We start from the raw sequence: 20,141 nt of genomic DNA on the forward strand, positions 1-20,141 counted from the left end.
CCACTCTTATTATACTTGGAACATAAGTTGTTGGGGAGGGAGGGAAGTAACTGAATTTCATTGAAGGCTTTTAAGATCCAGGAATTCCCTGCAAATAACCTTGTAAACTATAAAAAGTACACCTTCTGGTACAGACTACAGTGTTTAATGCTTCCTCTCTAAAACATGCCATGAATTTAGCAGTACTGTATGCATAAGCCTGTCAAAAGAGTGGTTGTCTGGTGACAGGTACCATTCTACTGATTCCTTAAAATAATTGTGTGTGCCAAAATGTGTCTTCATGCATAAGTGACGTATATGTAACTGAGTAAAATTCTGGTGCTTACAACCCAAAATCTTCTTGCCACCTATTTGGTGTGCTTTTGAAGTTGTTTTGGAGAGTAGGCATCTAAGATAATTTGCAGAAAGAATAATTTAGCCTTGCTTGCACATAACGCTAAGCCAAACCAAGAGCAAGCAAGTGGGTACCCAGAAGTTTGCGGCCACTTCACTCCTCTTCTGGCCTTGTTGCTGCCATGCTATACAGAGCGGAGTCATGTTTGGATGAGCATTATATGCGAACCTGGTTTGTCTCCTTCAACTGCAAGTGGTAATCCAAGAACAAACTTTGGTTATAGCCACAGGCCCAAGTTTACACATAACCAAGCCAAACCTTGGCTTAGGTCTGAGTGGGTAGTACAGTGTCCAGGACTAGAGAAGGAGTGTAGAAACTGTGATTTTTCACTCTGGTTACCAGCATGCTTGTTTGTTCTTGCTGAGTCATAGGTCGGCTTAGAATTATGAATACTCTGGCCCATTGTATAGTCTCAGTATTTTTTTTATGAGAGTGGGCCGTAATACGGAATGTATATTTTCGTTCATTTAAGGAATTAACTAGGAGGCTGGTTTCTAAGGAAGGGTTGGAACACAGTAACTTGGAAACTCATGTACTGGGTACCCTAATATAAAAAGATAATCAGGTATAGTTAGGCTACTGGAGTGGCTATAAAGAACATGGCACCTTTGTGTCGTATTCCAAGGGCAAACCTAGGTAAAGTATTTTGTGTATTGAGCTCTTTTTTGACAATAAATTTTTTATAATGTAATAGAGAAATTCCCCAAAGATCTTGGAATAGGGTAGTACCATAGCCCATTGCAGTAGGCAGTATATAAATATAAATTTTTATTTTTTTAAGATGAAGGGATTTGCACGCCCATCCTAAGGCGAGTAGCTGCCATCCTATAACAATATTACAGTAAGTTTCTGAAAAAATAAGATGGTACTTTCATTAAAAAAAATAGTCTGAAGGGTGCTAAGCATTTTTCAAAAAGATAAAAAAGAAGTGTAGCCCCCTAAAAGAAAACAACACAGCAAGCTTTGTGGAATAAGAAGCTGCCTTGCATGGAGTCAGACCACAGACTATTCCATCGAGCCCAGTGTTGCCTATTCTGTCTTACAGCAGATCTCTAAACCCACAGGTAAGCCTTGCTTGCCAGTGGAATTCCAGCACTGAATGAAGAAGTATACCAATAATACCATATTCCAGTAATAGTATACTCAAATAAGTACAGTAGGAGTTTTAAAAAATACAATTTCAGCCTTCTAGGGAATTCATAAAGTCTATTATTGGATATGTCTAGATTTTTCTGCCCTCTGGTGGCAGCATCATAAGCATACTTGCATGTTGAAAAATATGAAAGGAAAGTTAAAATGAAGAAAAGCAGTATTTATTTACTTTAGTTCATAGTCAACTCAGCCTTCAGGAGGGGTCAAAACCAGTAAGAATAGACTGAAAAGCAAATATAAGAGACACTGTCAAATTTATAATCCAGTTAAACATCTTAAACACTAGCACCTGCTTTCAGTTACCTCTAATGTATTCCCAATCTGCCTTAAGTAGAAGTCTTGTAATGTTTCCAGATGAACTGCAAAGGAGAATAAGTTCCATGATTACTAATAAACTACTAAATATTTACTAGCATGGAAAACTTTCGATAGCATATCTATCTGATCCAGGGGCTAATCCAGATGCTTCACCATCAAAATCAAAACACCCACAATTGGGCAGGATACATGTGTGGTCCGTTTTAAGAAGCTGTGCATTCCTCTACTTTCCTCTACAAAAGAGAGGAAAGGCATGACCAAAAAAAGAGCAGTTGCAGTTTTGCATAAAATATGCTCATGCAAATTGATATGTACAGATTGAAATTTAGAAATAATGACTGAAAATTAAGTGGAAATATGGGGGGGGGGAACAGTGGGGAGCTCAGTCTGTCAAGGTACCAACTGCTGATGGCCACCTTCAAGGCCAACAGACTCTCTTCTTATGGTTCTTTATTTTTAAACCAGGCTTGGGCTGGGCAGCCCTTCATATAGAGGATGCCATGAAAAAGAGGACTATCCTCCTGGCAGCCCTCCAAAGAGAGGACTGTGTTCGGTGGAATGGGGCATATAATCACTCTACCTGCAAACCAGAGTCAAGTGAGTCGCAAGGTGAGCTCTGGCCTCGTTGCCATGGCAGCACAAAGTCTAGGTTCAGCAAGAAGCTAAGGAACTCTATTGGTATTAAAGGGTTAAGTTACACTAGTCGCTCTAAACACTGAGCAGCTGAACCTAATTAAGCATCCGGGAATGTAAGACAGCCTGTATAAATAGTCAGTTCCTTGATGTGTTCTTTCTCTTAGGAGCGTTTTTTCTCTCAGTAGTGTTATCTCTTAGTTTTGGTTGCTGTGTGTAGGAGTGATGCCTGAAGTTTGTGCACTGAGGCACAGTTTTGTTTAAGTTTTACTTGGCCAGAGATGAAGAATGTCTGCCTTATCTCCTGGCTACGTTTTTGTAAATAAAGCCTTTTGAGTTTGCAACCTGCTCCAGAGTTCCTGAATTAACTCTTGCTGACTCACCTTACTCTTTGCCGTTGTGCTAAAAAAGCTCTGCTGAAAGGGAAGATTTACGTCTGGAAGCGTGACTGGACCGGTAACTTTGTTTACTTAAACACAAGCTAATTAAAGCTTATGGACAGGTTATGGCAGTGCGTGAAAAGAGATAAGGTTTGAAGTCCAGAGTGATTTATGAAAGGACTGGAGCGAAGCCAAGAAGAGGCTGCCAGCAAAGGGGAAAGCAGAAAAAAGCAGCCAAAAGAAAGCAGCTTGAGTCCTGCAATGTGCTGAAAGTTTTAAAGAGGCACTGCGCAGTTTTGAACTTGCTGGAAGACGCCTGCAGGAGCCACCTCATTAGCTGGGAAGCAAGCAAGCAGTCTACAAGTGTGTGAGTATTTTTTCCTAAACCCCAGGGAGGATGGCACAGCCCCAGGAAAGTTTTATAGTCCCCTTTGCAAGGCTGAATGGGAAAAATTGGCAGGACTGGAAGGCCAGGGTGAGGGTCTGGCTGCAAGCTAAAGAGTTATGGGACTGTACACAGGCATCTCCTGTGGAGGCTGCAGAAGACGCTTCAGCAGCAGACAGGGCGATAGCTGCAGCTGCAAAGAGACGTGATCGTAAAGCTCAAGGTCTTTTAACGTTAGCGGTGGGCGAGGAACAAATGCCTTATGTAGCTGAGTTACAGTCCACGCATGAGGTCTGGACGACCCTGGAGCGGTTAAATTCCAGAAACACTGCTGGGGCCAGGATCCATGCCACGAGGACTCTGTTTGAGTTACGTCTGCAGCCGGGAGCATGTGTGAAAGAGCACATTGCCAAGATGGTCTCTGTCTTTAACCAATTAAGACAACTGAACATTCCTTTTACACAGGAGCAGCAGTCATATATTTTGTTGTCCTCTCTTGATAAAAGTTACCAGACTCTTGCTCTGACTCTGGAATGCATGAAAGCCAGTGACTTAACGCTGGAATATATTTCATCTAGACTTGCAGATGAACAGGATAAGAGACAAAGAGAAAAAGGCTTGTCTGAAAGGGGAGGCTGTGCTGTGCCCAGGAGTGGGGGTGCAGAGCCTGAGAACACAGTGAATGCCTTTGCAGTTAGACGCTGCTACCGCTGTGGTTCTCCCTCCCACTTAATTAGGAATTGTCCACGTGATGCAGGCCAGGACAACTTCAAAGCCGTTGCCCCTAGTTACCAGATAAGGAGTTCCAGAGGACGGCGGAGACGAGGAGGAGGGCGTGGCCAAGCCCACAGCTCACAGCACATAGCTTCAGCTATGGCTTTAAGGGGAGCTCGTGACTGCAAGAGTGATCAACGGTGGATTATTGACAGTGGTGCATCCCATCACCTGGTGGCGCCATCTAGTGTTCGTTTGAAAAATTGCAGGCAACTTCAAACTCCCAAAATTGTCAAGATGGCTGATTCATCCACACGTTCTCTAGGATCCGTAGGCACAGTGTTCCTGAGCTGTTTGAACACAGAAATTGATGCCTATGTGCTAGAGGGGATGAAAGGGTGTATTTTGTCTGTATCAACACTTGACAGAGATGGGTTTAAAACTGTGTTTGAAAGTGGGTTTTGCACTATTTCCAAGGATGGTGTGTCTCTTTTACAGGTGGAGTGCAAGAATGGACTATACAGCTTTGAGACTAATTCTGATGCAGTTGAACAGGTCCAAGCTGGCTGTATAAACTCTCCCACTCATGATTATTGCGTTCATTTTTGGCACAGGCGTCTCGGACACATTAACTTCCAATACGTTAAGAGACAGCCTGAATTATCTGAAGGGTGTAAGCTAAACAAATGTACAAAGTTTTTGGATTGCACTGCTTGTAAAAGTTCAAAAATTCACAGGTGCAGCTATCCCAGGTCAGATAGGAAATCTGACAAAGCGTTTCAGCTTGTGCATATGGACTTATGTGGTCCGATGCCTACCGCTAGCTTCGGAGGCTCGAGGTTTGCGCTTTGTCTCTCAGATGACAAGACAAAGGTCACATGGTGTTTTCCAATTAAGACAAAAGGGGATGCTGCTGAAACAGTTAAAAATTGGGTTCAAGCAGTAGAACTTGAATTTGGTACTAGAGTCCTTGCTTTTCAGTCAGACCGCGGTACGGAATTCACCGGGTCTGTGCTGCAAAATTTCTTTAAGAAAAAGGGTATTAAGCATCGTCTGTCCACGCCTTACTCACCCCAAGAAGGGGGCGTAGCCGAACGCAAAAACAGAGTTTTGCAAGAGTTGGCAAACTCTATGCTGTACGATGCGCAGCTACCTCAGAGTTATTGGGCGGAAGCTTGGACGACGGCCACTCATGTGCTGAACCGCGTTTATAATTCTGTTATAGACACCACGCCATATTTTGCTTTATATGGCAAGAAACCCAAAGTGAATTACTTTAGGGTGTTTGGATCTCCAGCCTATGTTCTCATTCCAAAAGCGTTAAGGAGAAAGGGAGGTCCAAGAGCAAAGAAACTCATTTTCTGTGGGTACGAACCGTGCTCTAAAGCTTGGAGGTTCGTGAATCCAGATGGGGATACTACCAAAGTGGTCATCAGCAGGAGCGCTGAATTTTGTGAGCAGTCCGGTTGGACTCGCTTGCATGGTAACCCCGATATTTTGAGGGATGATTTAGGAATTCACACTGGAGAGGAAAATCCAGAGGGTGGTGAACCAGAACAGGATGATGGTGCACAGGGTTCAGATGTAGACTCTGACCATGCACAAGGAACATCTCCTAAGGCAGAGAAGCCTGAGTCTAGGAGTGCTCCGACATCGCCCACAGGTAGACCTAGCAGGCAGAAAAAGCGCAGCAGGTCGCCAACAACGCCAAGCCCAAGGGAATTATCTAAACGAAGGTCTTTATCCCTAGAGGCGCTTCCAGATTTAAAGTCTGAGAAAGGTTCTGACAGCCAACAGTCAGAGGGGGAACAAGAGGTGGAATTGCGTAGGTCCAAACGCACCACAAAGGGCAAACCACCAGAGAGGTTTAAAGTGACAAGTGTATATGTGAATTTAGCCCAATGTGAGCCAGAAAGCTACACAGAGGTACAACAGCTTTCAAGCTCAGAAGCTGCAAAGTGGCAGGAAGCGATGGAGAAAGAGATGGCTTCTATGAAGTCTCTCGGTGTGTTTACATCCACTGAACTTCCTAAAGGCCAACAAGCAGTGGGATGTCGATGGGTATATCGTATAAAGCCCACAACCACTGGTGAGCTGCAATACAAAGCCCGACTAGTTGCCAAAGGGTTTTCGCAGCGCAAAGGCATACACTATTCCCAAATCTATGCCCCTACTGCGAGGTCAGAGACATTAAGAATGCTTTTAACTTCTTCAGCTAAGAAGGGAAACAAGCTATTTCATTTTGATGTCAATGTGGCTTATTTGAATGCAGATTTACAGGAGGAAGTGTATATGATGCCACCGCCAGGTTTTGAGGGAGACAAGCCAAACCAGGTCTGGCGTCTACACAAATCCATCTATGGGCTGAAACAATCTGCCCGCAACTGGAATGTCTGTTTATCTGATGCTCTAGAGAGCATGGGGTTCAAGAAGAGCATGGCAGACGCATGTCTGTACTTAAAAAGTGCTGGTTGTGAACAAGAAGCGGTTCTGATATTTGTTGATGATCTGTTATACTGTGGAAAGGATGATAAATGTGCACAAAAGTTTGCCACAACACTTGGGAAAAGGTTTAAGCTAAAATCTCTAGGCACTGTATCCGTGTATCTAGGAGTTAAAATACAGCAAGATGAAAAAGGAAGTTATTGGCTCAGCCAAGAGGCTAAAATCCAACAATTACTAGAAAGATTTAAAATGGCTAAATGTGCTGGTGTAAAAACCCCAATGGAACTAAGTTATGTAAAAGATGCTCAAGCCGAGCAACAAGCAGAGTTCAGTAACCCCGAGGTTTACCAGTCAGCAATAGGCAGTCTACTCCACATTGCACAGTGGACTCGGCCTGACATTACGTACGCTGTGAATATGTTATGTAGACAAGCTGAAAAACCATCCACTCATGCTTGGCAAGGAGTAAAAAGAGTGTTGAGATATCTCCAAACTACCAAAAGTCTTTGCCTAAAACTGTCAGCAGAGGGCAGCACAGAACTTGAATGCTGGGCTGATAGTAGTTGGGCAGATGCTGGACAAGATAGAAAATCAGTTTCAGGAATGGCTATAAAATTTGGAGATGCATTAATTGGTTGGAGATCGCGAAAGCAATCACTCTTAGCTTTAAGTTCCACTGAATCGGAATTCAATGCAGTGTCTGATGTTTGCAGAGAACTTGAGTTCTATAAACAACTGGTTCAGGAATTGTTTGGGGAATGTCCTCTACCCATCAGAATATGGGAAGATAATCAACCTTGCATTAGATTAGTTGAATCAGGACAATTCAAGGCACATACGAAACATCTTGACATCCGTTATCAAAACGTTTATCAAAGTGTAAAACAAGGTTTGGTTAAGCTACAGTACTGCCCGAGTAAAGATAATCTCGCAGATGGTTTTACAAAAGCGTTGAGTTTGCAATCACATCAAGATTTCTGTTCAGGTCTGAATTTGAATTAAGTTTGTTACAGCTCAGTGTCACGAGCGAGAGGGGGTATTGGTATTAAAGGGTTAAGTTACACTAGTCGCTCTAAACACTGAGCAGCTGAACCTAATTAAGCATCCGGGAATGTAAGACAGCCTGTATAAATAGTCAGTTCCTTGATGTGTTCTTTCTCTTAGGAGCGTTTTTTCTCTCAGTAGTGTTATCTCTTAGTTTTGGTTGCTGTGTGTAGGAGTGATGCCTGAAGTTTGTGCACTGAGGCACAGTTTTGTTTAAGTTTTACTTGGCCAGAGATGAAGAATGTCTGCCTTATCTCCTGGCTACGTTTTTGTAAATAAAGCCTTTTGAGTTTGCAACCTGCTCCAGAGTTCCTGAATTAACTCTTGCTGACTCACCTTACTCTTTGCCGTTGTGCTAAAAAAGCTCTGCTGAAAGGGAAGATTTACGTCTGGAAGCGTGACTGGACCGGTAACTTTGTTTACTTAAACACAAGCTAATTAAAGCTTATGGACAAACTCTCCAAAAGATTGCACTTGTTTGATACGGCAAGTGTGGGTATGAGCCAAAGAAAGACACTGCTCAGGGCTTTGCTTCTGGGAGACAAGGCAGAGCAGCAGCAGCAGGAGGAGGAAGATCTGGGTGTTTTTTCATTCCATTCTTGGGGCCAAAGGAAGGAGAACCCAGGAGGGCTAAAGAGGGAGGCAGGAGCTACAGCTAGAGCAGTAGAGGAACACTAAGAGTCTCCATTAGATCACATGTACCAAACAGCCAGAAGCTAATTACAAGCTACCTTTCTGAGTTTGCTGTAAGCGGGGAATATATATTTAACAGACTGTAATGCAATACAAGAAGCTGGTGTGGTCTTTGTGGTGGTGTCAGGGCTAGTTTCAAAGAGTTGCAACACTCAGCCTGTTTTATTATAAAAACCTTCTAAGGGAAAATAAACCATTAACAACCCCAATCAAATAGGATCACCCTCATCAGGAAGAACTTGGTGGTAGTTCAGAAGTTTAAAACTGTTCTGCATGGTGCAGGCCTAGCTGCTCTTCCAGCTGGATATGGCACCCAATGCTGCAGGGGACCATTACTTGTTTTACCTTTAAGATCCTGCTGCTGCTTCTGGAGTGCAGTTTGTGTGAGGATTAGAGCCAGTGCAGAACAGTGGTTGGAGCACTGGACTAGGGACTTGTATACCAGGGTTCAAATCCCCACTCCTTTCCATGTCATTTTCTGCAGATAATATGCTTAAGGCAAGGATATGGGCAGGGGTGCTAACTTGGGGCCCACGTTATGGGTGCCCAATGGCACCTGTGACATCGGCGGTGCTTCTGAGGCCTCGCGGGGTCTCAGAGGTCACATCTGAAGCCTCACAAGACCTCCAACGCAACTGAAAGGGCCTCCAATGTGGTCTGGGAGGTTGCGTCAGTGCTCTGATGCAACTTTCGGTAGAAGTTGTGTCGGAGCCCTGAATTGTGGGTGCCATGGCACCCAAAGCCCCCAAGACCTGGCGCCTGTGGATAGAGGGAAGGAACTCAAATGAGGCATTTTCTTTGCCTACAACTTCCTTCTTGCTGACATTGTTGGAAGTGGAGTCTTCAGTAGGGCATGGAGAGAAGGCAGGAAGGGATCTGCTGTATGTTAAAATGGTCTCCTGCCATGCCTAATATTTCAACACCACCCACTGGACTGGGGGGTTACTTTACAACTGAGTTACTTTACAACTGACTGCTATGTCCTTGCTACAAGAGATCTACCTGCAGAGGCCTGTCTTGTTATGTGGATTACCATCAAATAAAAACATGTGCACCCTGATTCACATAGCAAGATCCTTAGGCTTGCTGCACTAACAGATATGTTTTAAAGAAGGGATTTTGCCAACTGCTGTAGCTACACAAACCATTTCTGGATTGTATTGCTATTCCAGGTAATTTAAAAGCCACAGAAAACCCACATTTCAATAATAGCTACTGTCTTCCTTACTTTCTTTTAGAACTTGAGCCACATCTTTTCCATCTTTTTCACCTTTAGCCTTTAATTCTGAAAACAATTATTTTTTAAAACCTTTAATGTAGACTTCAGCCCTTTTTGAACTCTAGTATATATAATAACAACAAAAGAGAGCTCTTTATCCTGATCTGCACTTTAATTACAATATTGAACCATAGAGTCTAACCAGATGCATGTCCTTAAATGCCTAACTCTGAAGGTATAATTAGAGGTACTGCCATTTCCACACATGTCTGAGGTTTCCATAGTGGTGAATATATAAAGTGGGAGAGGAAAGCAAGCTCCATTCTCCAAATGGCAGAAGTCACTGTATTTGTTAATTCTGTAATGCATCAAATTCAACCTGTAAAAATCCATGTTTGTTCCATTTACATAGTTCACTGGCATTCAGCAGGCATGGGCATGATGTGTAGATTTGCTCTAAGTTATTAAGAATACCTTGGGTTTTCTCCTTCCTTAACTAACTTGGAATGCCTGGCTCAGGCTTGCAAATAATTATTCACTTGATCACTAGTGATAAGAATGGTACTTAGATGCCCGGTCAGGGAAGTTGTTCTTTTTAAAAACATGCTTTGCTTTTTTCTTTTACGTCACAAATTACTAGTGCTCGAAGTTCAAATGAAACAGTGAAGATATAAATACCCCATTTAAGTTGGCAACTCTAGGCAATACCAATAGTAAATATTAGTATGTCCTCCAGGCCTACCGGTAGTTATCCTTTCATGCCACCAGTTTATGTACTAACCACTGTACTGTAGCATACTTTATTACAAAACAACCCATCTTTCATTTATAGCTTGAGATGTTCTTAGTCCACCTATGGGAAACAGCATAATAATAATAATAATAATAATAATAATAATAATAATAATAATAATATTTATACCCCGCCCATCTGGCCGGGTTCCCCCAGCCACTCTGGGCGGCTTCCAACAAAACACTAAAATACAGAAATCCATCAAACATTAAAAGCTTCCCTAAACAGGGCTGCCTTGAGATGCCTTCTAAAGGTCTGGTAATTGTTGTTCTCTTTGACCTCTAGTGGGAGGGCATTCCACAGGGTGGGTGCCACTACCGAGAAGGCCCTCTGCCTGGTTCCCTGTAACTTGGCTTCTCGTAGCGAGGGAACCGCCAGAAGGCCCTCGGCGCTGGACCTCAGCGTCTGGGCAGAACGATGATGTGTAGATTTGCATTCAGCTCTCTGTAGGCCCACAAAGTGCCAGGGAACCCTGTCCACTTTCCTCTACTGCCCAGATGAGCCATTACTGTTCCCATCCTGGTAGGCAGTGTGGCAACAACTATTTTAGCTACATTGGGATTGCTGGGGAATGCACATTAAAGCTTGTGCTCTCCAGCACTGCCAATGCAGCTGGGGAGGGGACAGATTAAAGTGTGGGTGGGTGGGACAGAAGGCTGAAAGAAGATGCTGGTGCCCCCCCCCTCCAGTAAGTCCTTACCACCGACTGGCAAGCAGCTCCACCTGCCTGTCAAAGTGCTGCATATGGCCCTCAGAGGGGGCAAAAAGGTTGTCCACCTCTGTTCTAGCCCATGAAAAGAGCTTGGTATTTATTCATTAAAAAAACATATCCTGCCCTTCACCATAAAACAGTTGTGGGATGGGTTACAGCAGATAAAATTAAAAGCAATATTGGCCGATGCTGTTCAGTTAAAGGCCTAGTGAGAAAGAATTGCTTTTGACCTCGCACCTGAAAGTAATTGATGTTGGTGTGATGTAAGAAGGAAGGAAGAAAGGAAGGGTCTCCATGAGTGTGTGTCTAAAAAGGGAGGAGACAATAGGATTCCACAAGATTCCTAAGCAAAGCAGCCTAGCGTAGAAAAAGGAAAGGAAATTAAATGAGAGGGAAGTTAGGCAAGGAAGACATGGCAGCAAGGAGTTATTGCTTGAAAATCATGCCAGATGGAAGTGAAGGTTATTAACAGGGGTATTTATTCCTGTGATAAGCAATTCCTATCCCCTTGCCATACAGATTAAGCATGTCATTGATCCCTAGAAGTTAAGATAACTGTGACAGATCTTCCAAGTAATATCTCATCTAGTTTGGCCTTTAGGTAGATAGAAATGCAGTGTGGAGCTGTATAGATGTCCCTAATCTGTCATTTTCAGGCAACCTACAAAGGGTTGTTTTTTTTGTGGGGGGGGGGACCATGGCTGAAGTTTAAGCTCAGGAGGAACTTAATCTTAGATTTATCATAGTTTCAAAGTCAAGTGGTTAAAAGCAGAGTGAACAGAAAGAAATATACAGTATTTTCATGAATCTTCCTGGCTTTTCATAGCCAAATTAATGACAATATTGTTATATATTGCCAAATACAGGACACAATTGCAAAGATCTATAAATAGAGAAAGATAATGATGGTGGTCAGAGTACCTTGTCCTACATATTCAGTTTATTGTTTTTCTAGGAGTGTTGTTGCTATTTTTAAATATCTTAACCATGCTACAAAAATAGTCTAATACTTATGTCATTCTTTAAATGGAAACATCTCTGAAGCTACAACATTTAAACAAACACTTCTTGTGTTTTGTTTTTAACAGAAAACCAAGAGACACGATGGACCGTGCTCTTCTGTTACTGCTGTTTTCCACCCCTGTCTGGAGCCTCATGAATGGAATAGATGCAGAACAAGATTTCAGCTGGCAGTTAAGAAAAGTACCACAGATAGTGAAAGAAAAAACTTTCCTCCTCGATGCTCCTAAATTTGAAGCAAATGCCAAATTGGAGCTGAGTGGAGTGTGTGGGATTGAATGCCAAAGGACTCTCCCGGTGCCACGCCTGTCAGACTTGAAGGAGCTCCTCTCCTACGAGACTGTCTTCGAGAACGGCACACGGACCCTGACTGAGGTGAATGTTTTGGGAGCAGATCTTGACCCAGAGGCAAACACCACCGCCAAGGTGCACTCCCGGAGAAAGAGGCAGGTCTATGGCACCGACAGCAGGTTCAGCATTTCCGACATGCGCTTCCTGACCAACTTCCCTTTCAACACCGCTGTAAAGATCTCCACGGGCTGCAGCGGCATCCTGATTTCACCAAAGCACGTCCTCACTGCTGCTCACTGTGTGCACGATGGCACAGATTACATCAAAGGCAGCAAGAAGCTGAGGGTGGGGTTGCTGAGGCTGAAATCCAAAGGGGGCGGTGGCAAGAGACGCAGGGGAGCCAAGAGGAGCAAGAGGGAAGTGTCAGAGGTTGAGGACCACCATGCTGATGCCAAACAGCTGGAACAAGGTCCCAGCAAGAGAGCTGGCAAGAAACAAAAGGCATCTGGGTTGAATGAGAGGAAATCTGAGCGTAAGCCCTCCTTCCAGTGGACCAGAGTTAAAAGCACACAGATCCCCAAAGGCTGGCTGAGAGGCATAACTGGAGATGTTGCAGTGGATTACGACTATGCAGTCCTGGAGCTCAAGCGTCCTCACAAGAAGAAATACATGGAGCTGGGCATTAGCCCGGCTAGCAAAACAATGCCTGGAAGCATGATCCACTTTTCCGGATATGATGCTGACAGATCTGGCCAACTGGTCTATCGGTTTTGCAGCGTGTCTGAGGAATCCAGCGATCTCTTCTACCAGTATTGTGACGCCGAGTCTGGCTCTACCGGATCAGGAATCTACCTTCGCCTTAAAGAGCCCAACAAGAAGAAGTGGAAGCGCAAAATTATTGCCATTTATTCCGGTCACCAGTGGGTGGATGTCAATGGGGAAGAGCAGGATTACAATGTGGCCGTTCGAATTACTCCCGTCAAATATGCCCAGATTTGCCTCTGGATACATGGGAACAATGACAATTGTGCACAGGGCTAATGGCAGCCAATGCAAGATCAGCTCTAGTATCTGACAGTGCTATGAAGTGAAGAACCTGCAAAAATAAATGCTGAACGTACAGTGACCTGCATCTGACTTTATTTGAACTTGAAACCAGCATTTTTTCTGATATGCTGAAAACATTTACACAGCATTTAGCAGAATTTCTTTTCAACTGAGTTGTTTAAATTGACCATAGATATGATGTGCACTTAAAGTCCCATATTGTATTACTGTATTTATTGTTTTTAAATTGTGGTAAATTTGAGTCATTCATATTATGGAACAGAAACTAATGGCTCTTTCTGTTTGCTTGCATTTTTAAGGAGAAGTGTCTTCTCTTTTAACTGGTACTATTAAACTATGTGATTGTTTTGTTTTCAACTTATTTACTTGTCTCAGGGTTCTGCTCCAGTAAGTGTTTTTTCTTTTCCTGTTACGCAGGTTGCATGTCCATTATTGTACAGTATCTGCAGGAGAATCCAATTGTGAAACACTGGGATAAGACAAGAAACAAAGCTCTCTCATAACCCTTATTACTGTAGACAATACCTCTTCACATTGAAATGCCTCTGCCAAGTTAGCCTAGTTTAGATCATATGCAAAACCCACAAACTCCTTTCCCTTGAATTCTAAAATAGCAAAGCGAAACTTAATGAATGTAGCATGTCTTCTGTTTGTGGGGGGAAAGAAACCATATGAGTACAATTTAATGCCTGTAAATTTAGTTTTAGAAGATATGCAAAAGTGAGACTGTTACAGTAAATGTGTATTTGTTTTAACCAGTCACTATTTTGAACAAATCACTGCCTTAAAAAAATATAACCATCAACATCAAGTGATGTTAATTTTGATAAGAGGCAACAGTGACAACTACTAATTCAAGTTTTGAAAACTGGTTAAAAAGAGCTAAACATACCAAAGATGAATAAGGTTGTCTTAAAAAATGGGATTATAGGCCCATGAGGCCATATGCACTTGAGAGTAAGGGCAGCCCCCATTCACCTCACTAGAGAGGAGGGCAGCTCTCTTTTTTTCAATACAAATCTCTGGCCCATTCATTGAAGTGAATGGGGAAGCCTTTACAACAAGGCCAAAACACATTGTTGAGATGACTATTGAATTGGGACTATCCTCAGATGGGTTTCTGGGTTGGGTAGTTGTGTTCATTCTCAGCATCGAGAATTTCCAAAAGCAGATAATTCTTTTCAACGTTACGGAAAATGTAGGTTAAATTCTTATGTAAATATATTAGGTGACTTATTATATAGCAATAAACCAACTGGGTTCATTTTCATTTCTGAACCTCAACTTTTACTAGCAAAGTATTTAACTTGAGCTTAAGTATTGCAAATTTACACATTTCAGTAGCTTTTTAAAAATTATATCAGCTGAGCTTCCTACTTCAAATGTACTAGTGTATGTGAAAGACCTTTGTGACAAAGCTGGTTGTCAGGATGCTGTTTAATATGTAACATTAAGATGCATACTCCAGGCTCATATAAGCTTGGTTTTTATTAGCATTACAGTAATTCAGTTTTTAACTTGTATTGATCAATTTTTTTCCACCAGTGTGGAAGAACAAAGATTTTTTTTAAAAAAATAAATGACTATTAAAATATATATTGATGGCCAAATTTTTAAAAAATCATCTCTATATTGTGTGAATGAGATGTTATTAAAACACCATTTGTGTATATAATTATTTGGGGATATTAAATTTGGCATTGACTTGCGAATTTGTTTTTTACTTTTAACCATTTCTATAATTGAAATATGCATTTGAAAGCATCCCAAACAAAATTAAAATCTGTTAACAAAGTTCAGTGTTTATATGGAAACATTATCATTTTAAATTAATTTCCCCTGCACTATTAGGCACTCATTCTTAAAGCAGCAGAGCACACAAAGTGGAAGTTTTAGCATGGCCACCTGGTGGGAAATGGAGTTCCTGAATCACAGTTCTATTATATTCTATAAACAACCATTAAAATTTTTAGGGGGGGGGGTGGATTCATGAGGGTAGCAAGGAGGAATTACCCCACAGTTTATATGTTTTTTTTAAAAAAGCCCTTTCTTTCCTTGCAACACACACAAGCTATCCACATTAGTTGGGTTCACATAATGAAAACGGGAGGGAGGAGAAAACTGCAGAGCAGGGCAAATTGTTGGTAAGATACAAATAAAAAACCTTTAGGCCCAGGGACAGATGGATGGGACCCTCCTAGACACAACAATTCTTTTGGACTGATATTGTCTTTGTGGTGCATATTGTTGATTGGCCAGAGAATGGGAGATTGACAGAAAAGTATCCAAGACTCTCTAGAAGGATGTGTGCAACAGGAAACAGTGTGGGCTTGACATTTGGGGCAGTGTGGGGGTTAAAAAATTGCTAGCCATTTCACTTTGTAGTTTCCCTAATGGACTAGCCACCACTGAGCCAGGGATATGAAACAGCTGAGCCCCTGGAGAGTTGTTACCAGTTAGATAATAATGAGCTAAAGTGGATAAATAGTTTGATCTAGTGGAAGCTATCCTTCTTTCCCAGTAAAAATCCAGAAAAAACACACTGAAAGTCTACATAACATTTCTGATTAGCAACTCAATGCCTTCAATAATTAGTTCTGTGCCAAAAACAAATTGCTGCTGAAGTTATTAGGAACTGATCCATTACTGACCATGGAGCCATGTTTTTGTCCTGGGCCTCTGTCTACCCTACATTCAGGCATCTATTTGATAGTACAAATCGGTCTCCCACTTTTATTACTGCTTAATTTAAAGACGTATTTCCTGCATAATCTTCCGCAAAAGACAAACTTTCCATTTTAAATATTCAACAATAACAACTTGCTGCAGCATAGCCAACTGTGTGTACCAAGATTAAAGGCCGAGTGACGCAAGCTTTCAACATGCAGACAGGCTGAAATCGCTGATGCTGCATGATAACATGTGGCGACGTGGAAGCATTATCTGCATCCTGCATGAAGATAAAAGTTCTATTTCCCACACAAGTTTCCTACAAGTGCTGGATTTACCAGAGTGCAGAGGGGAAAATGTGAGATTCCAAGTAGGTCAACACAATTCTGCCAACTCGTTTACTCAAGAATGGCCCTTCAGATCCCTTTGTCTGGCCCTCAGAACTCTCTCTAGGCCAGGGGTCAGCAAACGTTTTCAGCAGGGGGCCGGTCCACTGTCCCTCAGACCTTGGGGGCGGACGCGGACTGTTGTGTATTGAGTCAAAGGATTTTATATCTGTATTATTATTGTCTGTATTTGCATTAGGATAAAGTAACTGCCTTTTGGTTCCAGAGGGTACAGCTACTATTGGTTCATTTAAGCTGCTGTATTTGGATCCTCTGTCTTATTGGTTTCCTCCAAAAGGCAGCACTGTGATTGCTTGATATTGTTCCCTCCAAAATGTATCCCTTCCTAGCTAGTCCCCTGTCCCTATAAATGTAGCTTTCCTCTCCTCAGTCTTCAGTCTTGTTCACTTTAATAAAGAGCTGTTACTAGAGAACTGTCTCCAGCATATTATGTCAAGAGAGCTGAAATCACAAACCCCACGTCACAACAACTGGCGACGAAGGTGGGATCCGGAATGCTGAGGAGCGGTTAAACACAGCCCTGCCTCAGAGTCCGGATTGCAGCTTAGAACAAGACTCACTGGCCAGCTGAGAAGACGACCCTGCCCGCTAGGACAATGGAGAGTCCAAGGGTATTGGAGCCCTTCCAGCCATCAGAGCCCCACACATGGGAAGACTACGTCGAACGCTTCGAGTTCTTTGCAGTGGCTCAAGGGATCACCGATGCCAGCAAAAGAAGGGCCACATTCCTGAGCTACTGTGGGCCCGAGACCTTCAAGCTGGCCAAGGCATTACTTGCTCCAGCGAAGCTGAGTGAGACATCTCTCAAAGATATTCTTGCCTGCCTAACAAGCCACTTGGCGCCTACTGAGACCAAGATGGCCCGGCGGATGGAGTTCCATAAGAGGCAGCAGCATGCTGGGGAGTCTGTATCCACATTTCTGGCTGAACTCCGGAAGCTCGCTCAGCACTGCGGCTTCCAAAATCTGGAAGAGACTCTCCTGGATCGGTTTATTGGTGGTCTGAGCAGCAAGAAAGCCAGAAGACGCATCGTGGCTAAAGAAGAGGTTACCCTTGCTTCAGCCTTGAAGGAGGCCACCGCCACGGAGAATTATGAAAGAGAGGAGCTTGATGCCAGTCACAAGGCCACTAAGCCACAGATAGAAGTTGCGCATGCCATGGACGAGCTAGAGGCTACTCCGAGCCAGAGCCCAGTCCGTGGGGTCGAGTTGGTGCGTCAGGCCTGCACAGTGCACAAAGATCGCCGAGGCAGTTGCCCAGGTTGTGGCGGAAACCATGAGCGGAAGAGTTGTCGTTTCAGGGATGCTATGTGCCGGACGTGCGGAAAGACGGGTCACATCGCCAGGGTCTGTAGATCGGCGGAGTCGGGAGCAACAGGAGCACCTAGACTGGAGCATCGCAGACCGCCCACAGCAACTCGTTTTCTAAAGGACTGCCACTACGTAACGGAGATCAACGGGAGGGCCGTGCAGTTTCCAGCGCAAGGCAAGGCACACGTCAAGGTGAAGATTGAGGGTCAGCAGTGCGACATGGAGGTGGACTCCGGATCTGCATTCACCATCGTGTCGGACCAGACCGCGAAGACATTCTTCCCCAGGGGTAAGTTGCCCCCTCTGGAGCCCTTCCCGGCAACCTTGCAGTCGTACTCAGCAGGCCGCATCCATGTTATGGGAATGTGTGCCGTGAGAGTACAGTTCCGGGACAAACAGGCTGTACTCAAACTGGTGATTGCGAAGGGCAGTCGCCCCAGTCTCCTGGGCACTGACTGGTTCCCCGCCCTGGGACTGAGTATCTCAGGGCTTAATTCAATCCAAACCTGCCCTGAGATGAGCGAGGCATTATGCAAGGAATTTGCTGGTCTCTTTAATGGAAAACTGGGTTGTTATAAAGGGCCCCCAGTTGACTTCGAGTTGGACCCCGGTGTGGCCCCAATCCGACTCAAACCAAGGCGAGTGCCATTTGCACTGCAACCCAAGATCGAGGCAGAGCTGGATAAATTGGTCAAGCAGGGAGTTCTCTCACCCGTGGACTCTGCTAAGTGGGAGACTCCAATCGTCACGCCCCTTAAAGCAAATGGGGAAGTCAGGATATGTGCAGATTACAAATGTACTATCAATAAGGCACTCAGGGGAAACTCATACCCCATTCCAGTCGTATCACATCTGTTGGCTAAACTGGCTGGGGGCAAGGTGTTCGCCAAAATTGACCTGGCACAAGCTTACCAACAGCTGCCAGTAACCCCACAATCAGCGGAAGCACAGACTATTGTCACACATAAAGGGGCGTTCAGAGTTAACAGATTACAGTTCGGAGTTTGTGTGGCCCCAGGAATTTTTCAAGGGCTCATGGAACGCCTGTTAAGAGATCTGCCGGGGGTCTTGCCATTTTTTGATGACGTTTTGATTGCTGGAAAAGACCCACAGGAACTGGTTGCGCGTGTCCGTGCAGTGTTGCTCAAGTTCAAGGAGGTGGGGTTGCAACTGAAAAAAGAAAAATGCAGTTTTGGGGTGCCAACTGTGGATTTCTTGGGGTTTAAAATTGATGCATCAGGCATCCACCCCACGGATGCTAAGATTAAGGCCATCATCGAGGCACCACGACCACAGAACAAGACGGAGTTGCAGTCATTCCTGGGACTTATTAACTTTTATCATTCGTTCTTACCCCAGAAAGCTTCGGTAGCTGAACCATTACATAGACTATTGCAGAAAAAGAATGTGTGGCGATGGGGGCGGGAGCAGCAGAAGGCTTTTGACTCCTTGCGAGGAATGCTGAGTAGCAGGAGCGTCCTTGCTCATTATGATGAGTCAAAGCCGCTGGTCCTGGCATGTGATGCCTCTCAATACGGTCTGGGGGCTGTGCTGAGTCATAGGGAACCGGATGGGTCGGAAAAGCCCATCTCTTTCTATTCCCGTACGTTGTCGCCCACAGAGCGCAACTATGCTCAAATTGATAAAGAGGCACTGGCTATTGTGTCCGGAATCAAAAGGTTCTATGATTATTTGTACGGTCGCCATTTCTCCATTGAAACGGACCACAAACCACTGTTAGGGTTGTTCAACCCAAACAAACAAACGCCACAAATTCTCTCCCCCAGAATGTTGCGTTGGTCAATATTCCTGAATGGGTTCCAGTACACCTTGACCCATGTGCCGGGGAAACAGTTGTGCCATGCTGATGCGCTGAGTCGATTGCCCCTTCCTGGCGGGAGCAATGAGGATCCTGCTCCGGCGGAGCACATTATGATGCTAGAAACACTTCCGGGGGCTCCTGTCACAGCTACGGATATAGCTGAGAAAACTAGGAAAGATGCTGTTCTCTCCCGTGTGCTCACTTGGGTGGGGAGGGGGTGGCCAGGTGGTCCGCATGAAGAAAAATTCAGGCCTTATGCGACAAGGCAGCACGAATTGTCCATGCATAAGGGTTGTCTCCTATGGGGAGATAGGGTGATAATCCCAGCACCACTGAGAAACAGGGTTCTTGAGACGCTTCACATGGGACACCCGGGAATGGTCAGGATGAAGTCGCTAGCCCGATGTTATGTGTGGTGGCCTGGAATGGACCAGAACATAGAACAATGGGTACGAACATGCAAGGCATGCCAAGAGGTGCGGCCAGAAGTGGCCAGAGCACCAGTCCACTGGTGGGAGCAGTCCAGGACTCCCTGGAGCCGGCTGCACATAGATTTTGCTGGGCCATTCCAAGGGAAGGTCTTTTTGGTTATCGTTGATGCATATTCCAAATGGTTAGAAGTGGCGATGGTCCCTAGCATGGCATCAGCTGCCGTAATCAAGGTGTTGAGG

General features: G+C 44.1%; 1 protein-coding gene across 4 annotated transcripts in view; it reads left to right on the forward strand.

Annotated features, from left to right (window-relative positions):
* Window positions 1-14,861, forward strand: part of PRSS35 (serine protease 35) — a 176,220-nt gene extending 161,359 nt beyond the window's left edge. For all 4 annotated transcript variants that reach the window (XM_035109511.1, XM_060272562.1, XM_035109510.1 and 1 more), the window contains one exon: window positions 11,971-14,861. In XM_035109511.1, coding sequence (XP_034965402.1) covers window positions 11,987-13,234 — 1,248 coding nt within the window. In that variant the 5' untranslated portion in view covers window positions 11,971-11,986 and the 3' untranslated portion in view covers window positions 13,235-14,861. The remainder of the gene's footprint in view (window positions 1-11,970) is intronic.
* The last annotated feature ends 5,280 nt before the right edge of the window (window positions 14,862-20,141 follow it).

The sequence above is a fragment of the Zootoca vivipara genome, chromosome 3 (genome assembly GCF_963506605.1).
Source record: "Zootoca vivipara chromosome 3, rZooViv1.1, whole genome shotgun sequence".
Lineage (NCBI taxonomy): Eukaryota > Metazoa > Chordata > Lepidosauria > Squamata > Lacertidae > Zootoca > Zootoca vivipara.